This window comes from Dicentrarchus labrax, unplaced genomic scaffold (assembly GCF_905237075.1).
Source record: "Dicentrarchus labrax unplaced genomic scaffold, dlabrax2021, whole genome shotgun sequence".
NCBI classification, from domain to species: Eukaryota; Metazoa; Chordata; class Actinopteri; family Moronidae; genus Dicentrarchus; species Dicentrarchus labrax.
Genome location: NW_026136716.1, coordinates 5,211,460 through 5,231,567, shown reverse-complemented (window position 1 = coordinate 5,231,567; position 20,108 = coordinate 5,211,460). Strand labels below are relative to the sequence as shown.

At 40.6% G+C, this 20,108-nt stretch overlaps 1 protein-coding gene across 13 annotated transcripts in view; it reads right to left on the bottom strand.

Moving 5' to 3' along the window:
- tns1a (tensin 1a) overlaps positions 1-20,108 on the bottom strand; it is a 93,568-nt gene that overhangs the window by 56,526 nt on the left and 16,934 nt on the right. For 11 of the 13 annotated variants that reach the window (XM_051427505.1, XM_051427515.1, XM_051427503.1 and 8 more), the window contains exons 2-3: positions 15,183-15,297; positions 10,682-10,719 (exon numbers count right to left, since the gene is read on the bottom strand). In XM_051427505.1, coding sequence (XP_051283465.1) covers positions 10,682-10,719; positions 15,183-15,297 — 153 coding nt within the window. Of the gene's footprint in view, positions 1-1,161; positions 1,297-10,681; positions 10,720-15,182; positions 15,298-20,108 lie in introns of those variants that run through there. The other 2 variants (XM_051427513.1, XM_051427514.1) reach the window with 2 other exon arrangements.

Here is a 20,108-nt window from a genome sequence, read left to right as displayed (position 1 = left end):
CTCTGATGTGTCAAAAGATGAACTACCCTGCGGAAAACTAGGTATGTTATTAAGGCATGGGAGAGACAGATGGAAGAGACAAACAGTTCAAGAGGGATAGATCTACAGGGACAGCAGCCATTCCATAAGCATCACTCTCTGAGAACATCTTCATGTTATGAGGCACAAGGGAGACATGAGTTACGGCTCTTTTGGCAGTTTAAGAGGGTTTCTGGGCAAGGTGGAGAAAGTGGTAGAGCATTTTCCCCTGAGACTTATGACCGGTGTGAAAAGTGTGATGCCAGGGCAAGAACACCACGTTCAAGGTTATGAAATGTCTTCAAATGAAATTCAAAAAGAGCTGAGGAAAAAAGGGGCGTGAAGTCAGTAAGTGTTTAATTTTGGCACCGTAGTAAAATTGCATTCCTTTCTGTTGTTTTGAGTCTTCAGTGGGGGACAGGACATACAAGCTTTGCGACCTCTTGACCATTCATGTTTAACTGCCATCCTCGTGTTAGCCCAAGGTCAAAGGTGAATGATTGCCATCATCAGTCTGCATCCCCACTCAAAGGTGTCAGAAAGAAAAACAAGTGTGAGAAAAAGTGGAAGGGGAAGGCAAAGACAACAATCAAAGAAAAAAGACAGGTCCTGCAAACATTCTACTTGACCAGCTGCTCTACTTTATGTCTTGTAATGCCAAAGCAGATGCAGGTCTCGCTGACAGAGAAAACACGTGTTTCCCTGCTGTGTTGACCAGTTGCTCCCGATCTCTCTGCAACTCTGCCGCCACAAATCAGCCCTCGTCTGGTCATGAAAGGCTCTTGAGCCTCAAACAGCAGCTCAAGTAAACTGTCCCGTTCCCATGGGAACAACTTTCCCATGAGTGTGTGACGGACTAGCCTACATCCAAAACATGCAGAGTAAAGCATTTTGAAATGACATCCAAAAACCCTTTTTGCTGTGTGTACTAAACTCATGCTCAAGCAGCCTTTTCATGCACTAAAAACACCCAGCTTAAGGTCCTGTTTCTGAAGACCCATTGTAAGCTATAACAGAATGCAAAGAACTACAAATTCAGAAAACTTATTCAACATGTCAACCAGCCAAACTACAGATGTAATATACTTAAAAAAACAACAACTCTGAATCTGTATCTGAAAATCCACTCTTCCAGAGTCTTACCTGCACACCGGTGGCACTTTTTCTCACGCTCTCGCTTCTCTCCCCCTCTGCCTTGTTTCTATCTCTGCATTCTCCCTGCCTTCAGACCCCCCTCCAGGAGAGAAAGAGGGCAAGAGAGGGAGTACCAAATACAGACTCTTTCCTCCTCCTCCTCCTCCTCCTCCGCCCCTCTCGCTCAAAACAACAGCAGTAATCCCAAACGCGTGCCAGAGAGCTACTGAACTTGATTCTGTGTATGTGTGTGCGCGCATGTGGATGTGTGTGCAGCCTCTGGACTGGACCAGGATACACTCTTTATGCTGCTGGCTTTGGTTCCTCCTGTCAACTGCCAAGAAATTTTGAAACACGCTATATAAGGCCAAGAAAGTGGCTTGGGGCTCCTTATGATTCCGGTACCCAAAACGAGAGAGCAAAAGCCGTCCGGGGGCAGACAGTAACTGTATCCCTCTGTATCCCTCCCTGTGCTAACGCATTCTGTCTGTCTATTTCCCTCTCTCTCTCTTTCTCTTCCCTCCTTTCTCTCACAGCCCTCGCTGTAGCCGTTGACGCATGCTTGACAGAGGGAGAGAGAGGGAGAATGGGAAGGAGAAAGAAAACTTTTCTGTTTTCTGCACTGAAAACAATCTCTCTCAATTTGAGTTTATAATGGTTTCTAAAGACCTACTTTTTGGAACCTTTTTGTTTTGTTAATACTGGATTTACTTGCCCATTGTTTGACTCCACAGCTGTATGTGTAAAAACATTTTTTTTGTAAGTTTTATACGTTATTTGGTAGGTTTCTGCTTTGCATAGAAAGTGATTAAAGGTTATATATGAGATATAAAACATTAATATAGCAGGAAACAACTATTAGCTATGTAAAGATACAATGAACAGCTGAGTCTTGGTGTCCCAAGCAGAGAATGGCGTCATACTCCCTCTGCCTGTGTTGCTATCGTAGCCTGTGGTTTGTTTACATAGCCGGTCTGCTCCGTGTGCAGTAGTAGTAAAGTGACTGAAACTGCTGTTTTTCTCATCTACCTTGGTGAATTATGTATTTATATCAAAAACAAAGCAGAGTTAGCGATTGTTGGAAAGGTGGAAAGACTAAAAAGACTGTTTTGGTGAGTTTTATATGACCGTTTGTTTTGGTCTGAGATGTTGATGCTCTAGTGCGACATCCAGAGGCAAGTGAATTCCGTATATATACCTTTTAAACATAAGAAAAATGTGTGATTATATATACACTATATTACCTTAGCCAGTGATGGCTAGTTTTGGGGGGCAGGGGCAAGATAAATAACAGGGGCACCAGCTGCATGCGGCAGGGCACCGGTGTGCAGAAACTCGTGATGCATTTACGGGGAAAACAGTTCAAAACCTTTTTCAAGCATGGCAGCATACATAGCACTTTATCACATTCTCTCCACTGGAGGGACTTCCAAGACGGTACTTTCGCTGCTGTGTAACAACTGTACTTTTACTTGTTGACAGCTAATATCTATAATGACTGTCATGCATGCACATTTACTCCAGAGCAAAAAACCTGAAGCAAACCGACAGGCTACCCCAAGATCCGTCTTTTCTAAAATACTTGGAAGGGAAATATTTGCGCCCGCTGGGTTTTAAACACTTGGGGTGAACTCAGCTCTTGACCTCCAGACGAGGACTGAGGTAAATTGGGCCATCAGTCATCTGCTAGCACCCGGTTATTAGGCCTGTACCGTTTGTCTGCCAGCTCTATCTCCCGACTACCGCGCTGCATCTATACCACTGAAGGGCGTCGCTATGGAGACGTGCTGTGATGGCTCTTTGATGTGACGTGTTTGCGCCGGGGAAACAGACTTGCCTCTGTGAAGGGCTGCTGAGGAATGAGGAGGCTTGGCTCTTGTGAATGTGTGTGTGTGTGCGCGCACGTGTGTCTCATCATTTTCTCACTCCCCCACCCTCTCTCTCTTGTTCTACCTTTTTCACTTTCATGCTTGGATAGTTACTCTCTTTTGCATGCCAACATTCTTGAACGCTCCTCATCCCTGCTTCTATGCACGTCTTACTGTGTTTTTGGTTTTGCTCCATGCACTTTTTCCCTTCGGAAGATAAAGCAGATAAAAAAAAGGAGAACCTTAGAAGGAAAAAAGCTGAAAAGGAGTCATGGAATAATATGTTCCATCCCTTATTGTGGTATAAAAAACATTTTAAATATAGATTTTTAAATGTATTGTTAATTTTTTTTGTTTAAAGGGACAAAAAGGTCTTTGGGGATATGTGATAAATACTCCTTTTGAGAGGGCTGTCAAGTGCCCATGTGCGAAATCGAGGTGGATGTTTGTTTGGTGGCTCATACAACAACCGAAGATTCAGGACAAGACGTGTTTCCATTCTTGTGGACAAAAAGGACATTAGACAGAAAGAAGCTAATGTTGGTTATTGTTTGAAGTCTGTGGCTCTGTCTGGCTGTTAGTCTGACAAACTAACTTTCAGCATATGACAGTGATAGTGTTTTATGCAAATACGGTTTGAAATTAAATTATTTTACTGGCTGTATAAGTCAGGGTTGATAGAGAAACAATGGCATTCAATCAGTGCACATATTTTCTCAAAAGACAGCACAGGACATGTAATACAGAGCAGGAATGCAGCAGGAAAAACATGTAATTTAATTTTAATTTGACTTGAAAGTAGTTAAATGTTTAGATGCATCAAAGACATCCTATTTTGTCTATCATGTTTTGGTTCACATTTTTCCTCTTTCTACCAATCGACCAAACCTTTTCAAGTCCACACAAACTCACACAAGCTGAGTGACATAAATAGTCCAGAGATTTACAGTACATGGTAAAAATGGGGTTGCACCAGTGCTTCCTGCAATATTAAAGAGCTTCTGGGTTGCATTTTATAGAGCATGTCATTTGCCAGAGGGTCTAATTAAAGGCCTCTCCCAGTTTTCACACATCCACACGTGTTAGGATGTGGATTAAAATGTTGGGATGCCAGGATTAAAAACCTAGAATTTAAAACACTTGACCTCAAAATTCTGCACTGGAGGAGGCCCAGCTTCGTTTAAGTCGGGTTTAGCCGAGTTTGGAATCAGACTCAGACACAAACCAATCCGCTTTAAAGTCACTTTGTAACAATAAAAGTATGCTGTTACAGTTACAGACTCTGAGAGGTTTCTGATAGCAGTGTAAAGTTTGACAGAGCACCCTCCCTTTTTCTAAAACGCTTGGCTGTTTCTTGCACATCAGTGCTCGTGTTATGTAAGCCGCGAGTGAGCTCAGCCCGACAGAAAGGGATTTTGGGGCACTGGAGATGAAACAGGACTGTCTGAGTCTCCTCACAGCTATGATATCCCATGGATTTTCTTTTGCATTACAAAGGAATTTGAATCTTCTAAAAATAGACATTCAGGACAAAGGGGTATTTACTTAGCTTGAGGCTTTTAACAAGTTTGGTGAAAACCTGTTAATTGACAGAAGCATTAACACAGTAATTTTTTCCATTTATGTAACTGTAAACTGTTTTTAATTAATGCTTAATGACACTTAAATAATCTTCTTGCCACGCTATCACAAATAGTTTTTATATCAAATTACATTTACATACATAATACCGCTAGAAAAAGTGGTAGTCTTTTCATTTTAAAAATAAATAATGAGGTAAAATAACCATCTACCTTGCCCATTGTTTAATACACTACAGAATACATTATGTATTATGCTCTAAGAAGAAGCTGCTGCGGATGCATCAACAGGAATATTCTCCTTTGGATTTGAATGTGTCTCATACTCTTTGCGATGTTATTCTTGGACTGCAACCATGACTCACTTCCTAGTGGTCCTTCTTCACCCCCGGTGCTGCTCCAAGATCTAAGAACATCTACAACTACAGGAAGTGGAAAAGCTTGATTACATGAGCACTTTGTTCGGCTCCAGCTGACAGCAGTGATAAGTAAACAAGTTGTGAGACTTTTGTACTTGCTGGACAAAATCTTGCCAATGTCCAGTGTTGAAAACATTGAGAGCTGTGGGAGGGTTGTAGCAATAGCACAAATGGCCTCTGAGCCAGAGAAGAACCTGGGTTAAGTGTCAGCAATTCCCTACAGAACCTGGTTCAAGTTGCTGACTTTTACTGTTATTATGAGAACAGAATTAAACTAGTCTTACATGACATCCTTCAGTAGTATCATAACCCCAGCCTGCAATCATCTTGCTTTTGGTCTTGCCATCAAAGAATTTGCTTGAGACAGACCCAACTTTAAGCAGGCTGCAGACTAGATCAATGGAAGTTCTTTCCTTTACTCAGACATGATCACTGGTCACCTACTTTGAGCACTATTTCAAGTAGTTTAGGAGTCATCAACTCAACTGTCCGTGTAGTTTGCTGGTTTGCGATGCACAACCTAACAAGGCTCAATTCATTTTCTTTGGACTTGTTTAGTGCTTTAATCTGAACCCTCAAGCCCAGACAAAAGAAAATGCCTAAATGGCAATGTCAAATTTACCCTAACTTTCCTTCACATTGCTTTACAGTTGTACTCAAAAGTTTTCCAAACAAATTTGTCTTGCGGCTGAGGTAGAATTGCAGCAGCGACACATTTGGCATGTCAGACAGGACCACACTGTACTTTTTGTGTTTTTTAAAGCGCAAACAAGTAAACAGCATTTTATAAAATGAGCACTCTCCATCGTTGTTGTTTACATGAGGAATGCTTAAACTTGCGCTCTCACTCGTCTTGTCCAACCCCTTCCCATCATTCCTCTCCGGCCTTCCCTGCCAAACCTCGCCTGTGTCTTCCAACCCGCCAGCCCATCGAACTGCACAAACCACTGCAGCGGCATTCCAGGAGGCTCCTCCAAGACATGGCAGGGATAAATCATAAGGAATAATGAGGGCTTGTTTCCATGGAGGGTGAGAGAGAAGAGAGAGCTTATAGACGCTGTGCTGTCCAGTCAACACATGAAAACAAGCATACTTGCATAGAAGCCTACTGATGGTACCCTACTGGGTGGATCTGTTTGCATATTTTTGTTGCAGTGGTGCCAAATCGAATCCTGAGTCCAGGCAGTGGAGTGTGTTGATCTACATGTGACCCAGAATGAGTTAACCCGGAAAACAGTAGGAAACATTCATGAAATATGGGCGAGTTGCCACAGCGATGACACATATGTATGCTCACATGCATGCATACTGTATGTGGTCCAGATGCACTGCTGTGCTGGACATAAACTTCGGGTTGAAACTGAACAGCTATAGTTCCTTACAAAGAGCTGCACTGTATGTTGAAAATGTTTTGTGACAATTAACCCGCAAGGACCCCTGCAAAAGAGATACAGACTAGATAAATCTGAAGGGGATGCAAATTACTTTTAAAATACTCAATATTTTTGAATTCCTAACTCTCAGCACTATGGAACTTTTTAGGACATTGTTTTGGATTTTTAACTCATAAATGTGTTTTCAGCCACAATAGGCAGCTGTTCGCAATGAAAGAGCTCAAATAAACCAACTGGATGTTACCTTGATCAAACCAGAGCTAAAGGACAGTGAAGTTTGGACTTTCATTTATCAGGTGGCCAGAAACACAACACAACTGCCAATGTTGCTCCATGTCTGTGTTTGCGAACACGTGCTTTCAGTTTGTCCAACTACTGCTGCAACTACTGTATAGCAACAGTAATACTGAAGAATTTGCAGAGTAATTGAAAATGAACCATGTGTTTATGTACAGTTAAAATGAGGGATCGAAGTCTTAAAACTGCTGGACTGAGTTATATTTGAATCTTACATGACCAGGGGCCCATTAAACAACATGAAAAATTGGTTGCTGCCTTTGAGAAACATAAATTTAAATACAGACCTTACTCATCTAATTCATGACACCAAAACTCCCTGGCACAACTTAAAACACCCCAGAGAACCCACAAAGTCAGAGTCAGGTATGAGGGCCCAACACACCAGACTGCTGTCTCACAGAGAGCTTCTGTCTCCCACCCACAACTTGGAAGTCCAGCCAGATTTCAGGCAGTAACCCAGTCACAACACCCCTGTCCCCGACAAGCCTCCACCTCACCATAGACAACCATAACAACTACATTCAGGTCACTAAGTCTATACGCTGCGGGGCGAGAATGCATCTGTCGCCGAGCAAGAACGTCCTCGGGGCTCCAATAACAGCCGTCCACACAGAGATGGTTGCGGCCGGATGGAAAGGAAAACAGAAAATGAAGGGTAGCCAGAGACGATTAGCTGTTCTTCATCAAGGCACATTAGCGGACATCTGTCTTTTGGATGTTCTGCACAGACATTTTCATAAGCTTTAAAAGTTAATGATCGAACCGCATGTGGTTACAGATTTTCAAAGTTTAGCAAAAGGAGTCTGAGAAAGGGAAACATATCACTAATCGTTTCACTGACAACAAGATTACAGGGAATTTGGCAACATGTTTTATGGACTTTAAAGGTGCAATAAATCATTTTACTGCCCAATTGAAATGAGCATCACTTTCCACCTCCTCCCTTTGGAAGGACAGGCTGAAAGCCATTTATCATGTCCTCAAAGTAATTAAGCAAATTAAAAAGTAGCTGTATTATTACAATGTAAAGTACGATATTAGATCTAACACTAAAGCATCTTTCCTAATGTCAGTGTTGTTACAGATACTTAAATTCTACTTCATTTTTATTGTAGGGTTTATTGTACCCTGAGCCATAGCCAGGAATCCAAGTGCAACCACATCCTTCTAAGAAACTATCCACATACAAACAAAAAATATCTACAACATTTTCTAATTATTTTCCAATTTGTTTATATTTTAGATATCAATTTAAATCATTCAGCAGTATTTGCTGTAGTTTTTTCTCCGTACCTGATGGTCTACATGGTATTTAAATAATTTTAACACTTGTATGACAATCATTCTAAGAGACATTCACACAGTACAAAATCAGCCTTGTGTAATTACTGTGTAATTGTTGAATGTAAACACCTATGGTTTTTAAAACTCCAGTATTAACATGCAATACATTTATGGATGATTATTAAAATATTTCCCAATTTCAAACCATCTAAATCAGTTTAGAAGTAATTATCCCATTACAAATTCTGACCTCATTAACCACTTTTCATTATATTTGTCAATTCTGAATTGCAATAAAATGACTTAATTATGTGAAAATGTACACAAGGCAAAAATATAAACAAATTCATTAAGTGTTAGTGGGTAAAGTGCATACAATTACTGTAGTATAAACACATTTAAATACATATATTGTCTCACATCAGATGTTAAAAACATTTACCTTCATCACACCCTCATTAAAATCAGAATAGGCCTCATTAAAATGCCATAAAAACATAGAGACGCTGCATAAAACATAATAACACTACCATTAAAACATTCAAACAACTGTCTTTTAATGTCTCGGTTACAATACAGAATAAAAAGGGAAACTGCGGCAGCTTGAAATAATAAACACATAAAATTAAATCAATGCAGCGCAGCAGTTATCTTCACGTCTGGTGGACTGCAAACCGCGGGCGACAACCTCATTGTGCTTCATGACAAATTTACTGTCCAAGGTCAGCGTGGAGTCAGCCGAAGAAAGCATCGCCGTCTGCCTAAATCCACACTCGTATTTGCACAAAGACTTTACTTTTCCGTGCTTTTACGGCCTGAAACAATGAGCATGCCACTGCCATATTGTGTCCTGTTTATGTTTATCCGAGGGTCATTTCGCTGGATAAAGCCAGCATAAATGTTTGGCCCCGAGTAAACCAATTTGAGGATTAGCTCATTAGCAAATAAGGATTAGGACAATCATGCCAGAGCTCTAATTTCTAACCAAATTTACCAAATTTAGTTCTTCATTTTCTCAGACACACACACACCTCTAACCTCCTCCTCCAAAACATTTACTGTCCAAAGTCTGTCACCACCAGAATGAATGACTCATGACTCCGGCTATCCTGATTATTCCCCCAATTGCCACCACAAATGGCTTTGCCTGGTTTTAGAGGTATTTGGGAGATTTTTCCTCTGATGTTTTGGGAACACACAGCCTTTGTTCCTATAGTAATATTTGGGTAGAGCGATGGTTTTAGGGATGTTTTTGGGGAAAGGGAGAGGAGGTAAGAAACAGGGCAGACTGGAGAGTGGAGGAAAAGAGAAGAAAGACATTTCAACATCTCCCCACCAGTCACAACTAAAACCACTAAGAATAGCCTTGTTACGCTCTTCCCCTCCGCCCTTTCCCTCCGTCATTCATTCCTCCCTTCCTTCCTTTTCATTTGCTCTCCCCATGCACTCTTCCTTTTTCCACTGCAGATTGGGATCAAATGTGGTGACTGTGAAGAGGTAGAACTGTGGAATACGTGATTCGATGTGAGGAAGCAGAGACGATCCACCACATGGTTCACTTCCTCTTCAGTTTTCAGGATTTTTCTTTTCAAACATTCTGTGGCTCAGGATACAAACAATGGTCCTCGTGACTTTTCTTTGCAAATTAATGTATGAATGCGAATTATAAAAGGTAGAAGAGAGGCAAATACAGGAAACTAATTTGAAGAGTTTTAGCAATTGCTTTATGTTCATTACTTTAAGATGCATGCAACTTACTGGGCAAAAGGAAATGCACCTGTGTTAAAAAAGAAAAAGCTTCTTTGGTGTTCCAGGTACCGATGTATGACCCAGTATGATTCAGGACAGATGGGTTTTAAGTTCGAAGGCTTGTCAGATGCCACTCTGCTCCGGGGTTTAAAATTCTATGAGACAGATTTTACTATAATCGGCAGATAAATACCAGAACTACAGATATGGTCATATCAGCATTCCAGTCAATTGCAACATTATGGGTAATAAATACATCCATGGAGATATCACCAATACAGGAAGTGAATGTTTTAATTAATCTGTTTTATCGGGTTCAATAGAAGTGAATGAGTAATGGAGCAAACACAGCCTTAGTCTGAAAATGCCTTTAACATTCTTTTCATTCATAAATGAACGGTGGTAAACAAAAATATGAACTCATACGAACTATTGTTTGTGTTGCTGTCTCTTTTCTTATTCAAAGCAGCAACAATTAACTTTTTATTTTGTGTTGATTCTGGCGCCCCCTGTGGACAAAAGCTGTAGTGTTTGGATGCCTTGTTTCATTGATTTCAAGGGCAATCTAACCAAATCTGGTGGTGGTCATTAAGAAATACTACATAGAAATAGCCAATCTCCTGCTGATGGTCTTTTGCTGCTAAAGTAGGTCACATAGAGGCATCAGTATTAAACTGACACTGTTTAATAATGCAGTTAAACCTCCTTGCAGTTGGTTCAATTTCATCAACAATAAAAAGTAAAAGATAAATATATACCAATGACCAAGGTCATGTTTTATCTACATGTTTACATGTTAAAATGTGTGTGAAGGTGTCTAATACAGATGTGCATTTTATTGCATACGTGAGTGTTTACTGCTACATGTTAGCATGTGGGTGTGCATAAGTAGTAGCTCACTAATAATAAGGAGTAAAAGATGTTCAGTGACTTACCTTCACTTCACACTTTTTATGGCAGGATAACCGGCACGCTGAAAGAAAAGAGACAATGTTGGGTTTGTAATGTCATTGTTATTTAAACAGACTTGTGTAGACGTGGATGTAAAAAAGTCACTGAACCGTAAGAATACACACTTTTATATGCACAATCTCGACATTAGATCAATGCATGAATAAGGTTAAATATACATTTTGCAAGTGCAAATGCAAAAAGGAACTAATTTTATGGAAAGAAAATCCTTGATGTTTCTCTCTAAATTGAAAATAAAATAAGCCGGCATGTACATAAATGTTGCATCAGAATTACACTGATTGCAAAGAAGATGTCATATATTCAACCGTTTCCTCAACAGTGTTTGCTGCTCAATGTGCTGAGAAGGGAAACTGCAACAAGGTCAGCTCTCATCCTGTTGCTAAGATGCTGTGGTGCTGCCCCCAAGTGGCCACATTCAGCAAACATCCATCCATTAATTTGTTTGTATTTCACTTTTTGATTCAGATTCTTGAGCTTAAAGTTAGAGCCTATAGATAGCAGTGTTAAAATGGTCAAAGCCTGGTATATATACGATTATATGAAGCAGGTAAAATACCAAAACTATGACTGGATGCTTCCTAAAAGAGGTTTGAGTATGAATGAGTTAAATATGTTTGTCATGAGAGACAGAGAAAGTGAGAGTATGTCAACCTCCAGGCATGAAGCGGCCATGTTTTGATGTCTGGGCAGGTACGACCCCTTGACCCCCCACACCTGCTGCCTCGCTGTCAAACTAGGTGGTCCCCAGGTGGTGCGAGTGTGTGTGTGAGCAGAAAAGTGAGCAGGGGTGAAGTGACGATGGTGTGTGAATGTTCTGGGTGGTCTTACGGAGAAGCAGACTGTTAGAAAAATACTCTGGTTGATTCAGGTAAACCTGTGTAATTGTGATAAATGGATTATTTGGTCATTTTGTGTGTTAAGCACTGATTGGTAATTATTTGGAGATGGTAAGTGTTAAGTGAATATTTGTCCATCCAATTAGAGAAGCAGCTGTCCAAACTAGTGTGAAAAAGTAACTCTGATGGGAGTGGGGGACAACTTAAAGGTGTGTAGACTGAAGTATTTGTAACTTCTGCAGGTCAGGGTTTCCGTCCTTTGAGCGTTGGCTTTAAAAGTTTTTGAAAGTTAGCGGTCTGACAAAGTATTCTTCAATAAGTCCACTGAGGACGGGGAGGATGGAGTTTGTTCAGTTGTCATTAACAAGACCAGACAAGTTAACAAGACAACTCAGCCGTTTCCTTGACAACTGAGTAAACTTGAATTTATCAACATTAGTTTTTTACAGCATCTTAATAGAAATGTTTGGTGGGAATGAAGTAAAGTGAAATTTTTGTTATATTAGATTTGGTTATATTGCATTTTATTGTCAGATTTCTCTTAATTCAGAACAGTATTTCTGTATTTGTAAGAGTTGTCTTTAATATATTATTGACTCTTATTTTAATAATGCACGACTGCTGCGTGTGAACGACATTTGTGATAAAACACCTGTGCACATCCTACACGAATTCCAGGTTTCCAGAATTAAAATGCACGATTATATTATTTTCTTTCTTTCTTCTCTGCGCAAATAACTGAAGATATTTCAGCATATTTTTCCTTTAAAGTTCCTTTGCAGTTTCCAGTAGCTAGGAAACCTGGAGCTGATCCACGCAGGCACCAGAGGGAATCATTATCATCATGTGGTTTTATACACTGTTAATGAGTCCTACTTATCCACAGGAGGTGCAAGTCTACCCTCACACTGCTTCATCTCAGAAAAGTAAAACATACAAAGAGCAAGTTAACCAACTAGAGACATGGTGCACACATGAATATATTCTACATTTTCTTGCAGGTTATTGTAAATCGGAGGAGAGCAAACAAACTTTGACAGGTTCATCCTGTGGTGATCAAAGCTAAAGTGACATGATGCTCTGTTTGAGCATATCGCCTCAATACTTGTCACTTACTTATCTCATTTTTATTTTAAATAATTTACTAACAGTTTCTTTGGAGTTACATTGTGAATGTAGGTTGCTGCTGGACATATTCTAAATGTCTTGTCCAGATTTCCACAAATTCTGCCTGACATATTTGGTATCTTTGGAAAGCTTTGAGCAATGTTTTTTGCTGCACAGTATGATTTTGTGATGAGGGTCTTAAGAGATGGTGTTGCCAGTCTAGCACATAACCCTACATATTTCCAAATATGATGAACTATTCTTTTCAGGGGGTTAAAGGCACAAACAGTAAATCAGAGGATCCTGCATGTGACGATCTCAGTTAGTTAGGACGTGTACATCCTCAACATATGCACACATCTGGAAGAGCGCACAACACATTGTCTTATTGTCACATCTTATCTCTTGGCCACAAGCCCTCTAGCGACGTGGCCTTTCTACCGGGGCGCCTGGCAACACTTCCCGGTAACTGTAAAAGGCAGGAAGGATGCTCGGATTAACATGTGTCTGTTTGCTGGTCTGCGAACATACAGCACAAGGAAAGGTTAACAATAATAGCACAAAAAGACATCTTTCACTGATTAAACCGAGCCTGCGCCAATAAAGCTGCTGTAAGACTTCAGGAGGCAGATTTAGCTGGATGACTTTAAGCTTTACCATTTGGCAAGGAACGCTTATTGCAGTCTACTGTATTTTAACATAGAGGATGAATGAAACAAAAGAGGGATGAAAGGGAAAGTAATTCTCCTGCGCTCCCCTTTGCACTCTTTTTCCTTTGTTTTCCATGTCTATCTCCCAATCCCCCTCTACCCCAATTTCTCTCTCTATTCTGCCTCGCTCTACCCCCACTGCACACCCCTCTTTCCCTTATCTAGGCTAATGCAGCAGCAGCAGTCATGCTAATTTTAACAGCAAATCCTCAGCCAAAGCCCTATACAAGCCCGCTCTCCTACTGCCGGGCTTCTGAGTGTTTGTCAGCTCGGCATCTGCTAAAAGACGCTGGGTTTATAGTTCAAAAAGGAGAGAGCGAGAGCGAGTGGAAGTGTGCAAGAGAGATGGAGAGGAAGGAGGTAAGAAAGAAACAGAGAAAATGTGAGGCTGCCCGGGAGTCCTCTAATGTTAATTTCCCCTGGACTTTTCTTGGAGCTACAATAAAACCTTTAGTTCCTCTAAAATTAGAATTGAAAACATGTGACTGGATAGTAGAGGAAGACGGGGAGGCTTAAAGGGAGGGAAGAAGAGGGGGACAAAAAGCTGAAACAGCAGACACCTTCATAAATACATACTGTATGCACAGTGCAGTTAAAACAAAAATGGTTAAACCAAACGAGGGAGATGGATGCACAGCCTAAAAGACATACAGAGACAGATGTGAAATACATCTGGAAAGGAAATAAAACCTATACAGCAGTTCTGGATTGTGCTGCGATCTATCAAACATTGAACAACGGCGATTTCACCAACATTTGCTGCTCTAAATACTTGATAACTGCGAGGTCCTTCCTGGTAAAAACAAAATCCTCTGCTGACATAAAGGGATGCATCTCTATGTCTCCAACAGCTGCCAGAAACATTTCATATCATTTTAAATTGAATATCTTTGGGTTTGGGGCTGTTGGTTGGACAAAACAAGCAATTTGAATACCTCAGCTTGTGGTCTAAGAAATATGATGGAAGTCTGTAATATTCTGACATTTTATAGAGTAAAAAAAAGGGTTTAATGGTAATCATTTATTTGCAGCCACACTCAAAAGCCTCTTAAGTGTCACTTTCTACAAAATGTGTTATAAATGATGATATTTCGTCTGTGTGAACCTGACAGCATTGTATAATCTAGACTTTGTACCATAAAATGTTTTTGTGCAATTTTCATTCAAGGCTTTATTGCTGGGGATTAAAGAACAGCGGACCTTGAGACAGTCCTCCCAGCCAGATCATCGGGACCAGCCCATTATGGATAGGAGCCATGCTGGCCCGGCTCACCCACTCCCCCCGTCCACATCACCCCTGTCCTCCAAAGCTTCCACTTGCTCCCTGGATCCAATTCTTTCTCCTCGCCAGGCCCCCCTCCTACCTCACTGACCTGCTCCACCACCACACTCCTTCTGGCAGTCTCTGCTCCTCTGATGCCAACTTCCTGCCTGCACCACTCAGGACCAAATATCGGACCTGAGTCCACTCCATAGCTGCCCCCTCCCTCTGGAACTCTCTCCCCAAACCGAGACTGCACTGATCTGTCTGTGTTCGAAATTACTGATCAAACCCCATCTTTTCAGAGCTGTTTTTGATGTTTAAATACATTTTACAAAATTATTAGTTTATTTTTGTAGCTTCTCTCCAGCCCCACCAGCCATCCAGATCAGGAATCAGAACATACTCATGAATGAATCGCTCTTTCATCCTTTCCAGGAATTTTAACCCAGCCACTATCTGGTCACAGATCACTCGTTCTTAATCTCCAGTCTGCTCAGATTCAAAGTTGAACTCCCAGCGGAAACCGAACATCCCAGACGCTCACCTTTGCAGATGAGGCCCTCCTTGGTGATGGCCTGCTTGCATATATCACAGCTCTTGGCCTTCTTGAATGGCTTCAGCTTGAAGGTGTGTGTGTGGACGCCCTCCAACTCGTCGGGCTGAGGGAAGAAGAGGAAGGAAAGAGAGATCAGGAGAGAGTTGGTTGGATGGATGCCAGCAGGTCCACAGCCAATAGAAACACATTTGGTATTCAGCAATGATATATTCGTCTACAGCTGCACACAGGGGGTTGATCTCTTTGATGGTCTCTGATGGTATTTGGTTTCAGTTGAACAGTTCACTTGTGTCTTTGTTATATTAAATCTTTTTATTTTTTTTTTTTACTTTAGGTCAATAGTTGTACTTTGTTCTGCTAATAGGTTGCGATAGTGAAAGTACTTTCTTTAGAGTAGAATACTAATCTTTATGTCATTTATCAAGCATAATACCAAATTCACTGGTTCCTTATTCACAAATCAATTTTTTGGATGTTCTTTGTTTGTTTTTTTTGTCTTTGCAAATTGAATATTTTTGGCTTTTGGACTGTTGGTCGGACAAAACAAGCTATTTTAGCTCTTTTCACCTTGGGCACTAAGAAACTTTAATTTGCTATTGTCTGACATTTTATAGACTACGATGACTTTATTCGTTGGAAAAATGATTTAGGGTTCAACAAATGGATAATCATTAATTGCAGCCCAATTAATCTAACGTGATGTTTCTTAGCTCAGTTTATATCTTAGATTATTATAGTTGTGGCACATAAGGCAACATAAAAATCTTGTGACATTATATATCATCAGGTTCTAATCATCCTAAAAAAACATGTCATATAATCACACACTTTCATAACCCACATTATTTTGTGTCACAATGTTGCATGCACTGACACACACACACCCACACACACACACACACTGACATAGTCCGCCCATCATCAGAGGATGTTTTCACTTTGAAGTTCTCTAATTAAATGACTAATTAATGATGAAGAGGAGAGAGAGAGAGGGGGAAAAAAGCCTCAGAGCAGCCAACAACCTCAAAAAACTCTAGGAATCATGTACCCCTATGTGTGTGTGTGTGTGTGTGTGTGTGTGTGTGTGTGTGTGTGTGTGTGTGTGTGTGTGTGTGTACATTTGTGTATCTGCGTCTATGTGTGTGTATGTGTTCGTACTGTATATGCATGTGTATGTGTGTTTTGGGTGCTGGAACATTTCTCGGAGCAGCCTGAGGACACAACAGCTCTAGAAAAACTGCACCAAAACCTGAGCAGAGCAGTGACGCAGGAATAGTGCACACAGTGTTTGTCTCCCTCAAAGCAAAGGCATTGAAATGCAGATGATGATGACGACGATAATGATGATGGTGGAGGTGCAGGTGATGTGTGCGTGTCGCTCGGCAGTATAACAACAAGGAGGATCCCTTAAAAAAAATGAATTCCGTGACTTATCTCATATATTCCTGACATGTGGTGACATTTCCAACACTTTCAAAGCATCGCTGTGTTAAAATGTGATTTTCCCTCCAAACAGCTGCACATTACTCAGTGTTGATTTGATTAGTTTAACCTGGAGCATTCAAAATGCAGCCAGGAATATGTAACTGGGTCACTAGGATTCCCTTTGAAGGTGCATTAACTTTAAAGCAGCTCAACCTGACATTGAATGCTTGAGAGCGTAAAAAAATGATATTTTTGGTCATCTTTTCATTCATTTATGAAACTGTTTTAAGTCTGAGTGATGCATTTTCCTTCAGACTTACTTAGAATGGAATTTATTAAAGGCTTTATTCGATTGTACAAGGCTGTTTGGGTTAGAATGATAATATTTCCCCAATCTGAAGGTCAAATTCATAAAGAAACATCTCTTTTCTCATTTTTTTCTTCTGACAGTTTCTTTCTTGTTGCTCACCCTCCTGGATCTCTGCATACTCCTCTCCTCTCTCCCAAGCTCTCTTTTCCCACCATCCCTCTGTCTGAGCAACCTCCTTGGTGAGTCATCATGATGATGTCATTTCCTTTGTGTATTTGTGCAGCTGGGCCATTGTAGGACTGTAAATCTTAGTGCTCTTTATTGAAAACAATATTTTACACATATTGTTCCAACTATCACCTTGAAAGGATGAGTGAATGAGTCCTTCCAGGAATAATTAACACAAATTTAACCAGTCCCATGAATCATCTGACATTTGCACTATACCTGAAAATATTTCAGCTTCAAACGGAAGAGGGCTTGTAAATTCTGCATAATGTCCCAAATAATCAACAAGCCAATTTTCTTCCATGTTTTTCAATAACTATTTAATACCGTGTAGGATCTTGAAAATGTAACAAATTTGAAAATGCATGTGAGAGCTGGAAGCTGTTAGCTGCTACCGTGCTACAGCAGTCCATTTTAAAATCTTTTAGCACCACCTACAGGTGAAATTGTATCAAATTCCACAAACTTGTTAAGCATCCCCATCCGTACAACTTAGCTGAATGTGGTTAACATGGAATATTGCATTAAAGATATTCACTCATCATCACACTAAATAAAGTGACAGCTAACTTGTTAGCATTTAGCTGCAAAAAGATCCCATCAGTTGTAGCCAATGCTGTCAACACATATCAAGGCTGAAACATGCCTCTCTATGCTGTATGTACAAGTGAGCATACACAGGTAGTTTGCAGTTAAAACCTCCTGACAGAAAGTTGGATGAGCCAATCTGCTTGTTGAGATTTTTTTGCACATCAGCTCCTCTATAAGCCAGCAAGAAACTTCTGTTTTAAGCTTTATGGATAGCTGCACTCGAACCTTTGACTCTGCCACGTGTTTCTGTAAGACTGCAAATTGCATCACAGTTCTTAAAAAAAAAAAAAAAAAAAAAACAGGAGCAAATTCTGTCATTTTTGGGTACAACAACCACAAAATATTGCATCCAGCGGTAAATGGACTGCATTTATACAGTGCTGGTATCCAAAGCTTACTGTGGGCCTCACATTCACCCATGCATGTACACACACACATGCAGTACTACGACTAATATAACTCTTGTGAACAAGACTGCAATTAAACCCACTACTTCCTCTACTACCAAAATTAATTGGAATCACTATTAGCACTACAGCTATAACGAGAACTACTCCAACTACAAAGCACTCCAGGTGTGATGAGGCTCACTGATGAAGACTTAGTTATATCAACCTTCTCTTCGTTGTCTTTGAGCTAATTTTCTTGCTCTCTGAAGCTCCCTGGCTTTTTTTTCCTTCTTTCTTTTTTCTTCCATGTGCCGCAGTCAATTTGGCTCAAAGCTTTTGCAAAAGTGTATTTCTCAGCGTTTTCGCTCCCCTATCTCCCTAAATCTTAATGGCTTTTGTCACACTGTGACACGCTCGCTATAAGCTTTAGAGAGGAATCATGGCTGACCTTGGCTGCACCGAGCCAGACACAGCATGTTCCAACAGGTAGCTTCAAACAAACAATATGCTACATGCATGCTGATAATTCCTGTAAAAACCTCACTTAATAACCACTCTGCCGTCCATCTCATTAATGGCATTTTTCCTTTCATGAGTTGGCTGATACACTGGACAGCAGCTCAGGTTTGAATACAGTTTCATTAAAGTGAAGGGATGTAATCTGAGCTGAACGATATCCATCATGCTTATTGGATGACTGCTGAGATGGACAAAATAAAAGGGACAAAGTGAGACAAAAGCAAACACGGCAGTATAATATGGGAAATGAAAAGACATTTTAAGATGCAAATATGATTTTTATGTGGAAAAGTTAAATCATGTCCAAAAATTTAGATAAATCTTTAAAAGATTTTCAGACTAAACATGAGACTAAGTTGGACATCTTTTTCAGTGTGGGCCTGGCTGGGTTTATAAATAGCAGTTGAAGCACCTTGGTGCCACTCTACAGCCCTGATGTTAAAGATGACCTGGCAGAAAGCCGCCGGCTAAACCAATCAGACGCAGCCAGCTGTGTCACAGGCAGGAGCCATGGTTACCTGGCTGCCACGGCAAACAGGGTCAACGTGTCCTGTCAAACAATGATGGATGAGGTGGGATTTAAAAACAAACAAACAGACAACCACAAGTTTGCACACACACAAAAACATATATGGACACCTTGGCATACAGGCCCACATGAGTATCGCCACAACAGGAACGCGAATGGTTCTTGGATGGCTGCCATGTAGCATCTGGGAACTTTTTTTTTGTTTTTCAGAAAAAGAGGGAAAAGGGCCTCAGTAACTTCAATTGAGTAATCAACAAAGAGAAAAACAGGGATCATACTTAGTGCCTTCCACAATGGAAATGACCCTCAGAGTTTTTATTGGCTCATACAGACTGGGTCTCGTTTAAAAAAAACTTTTTACTCAGGGGATAAAGATGTTGGTAAAGCTCACAATTAGGCATGTAATCATAAAGCCAGTTCACTAATGAATGCCATCAGTTTCTTAACCATCCAAAACAGATTTTATTGTCTGGTAGGAAAAAAAAATGGCTTCTTGACGTTCATATCAAGAAAAGGTTTTGCCAAGAAAAGAACAGCCAGGATAAAGTAATCTTTGCTGCCCAATAACAGGCCTACCTTTACAGAAACTCCTGAACTATCATAAAGGACAAAAAAATGCTGAAATCTTCATAAATGTTGTGATTTTTGTTGGGAAAAATCCCAAGCCCTGTCTCGTGTTAGGAGGAGACTCCCAGGAGAGGCCAGAGAGAGAAAATGGAAAGGAGAGTTATGTAGAGAGACAGAAAGGGAAAGACAGAAAGAGAGGGGAAGGGAAATGGATGGCGAGAAAAAAGGGGATAAAGGGATAGAGTGAACGGTCTAAGAGCCGAGGATGGAGGAAGAGAAGAGTAGTTGTTTCTGTGAGTGTGTACCTACGTGTGTGTGTGTGTCCAGGCTTATACACAGCCGGCCCAGTAAATCAA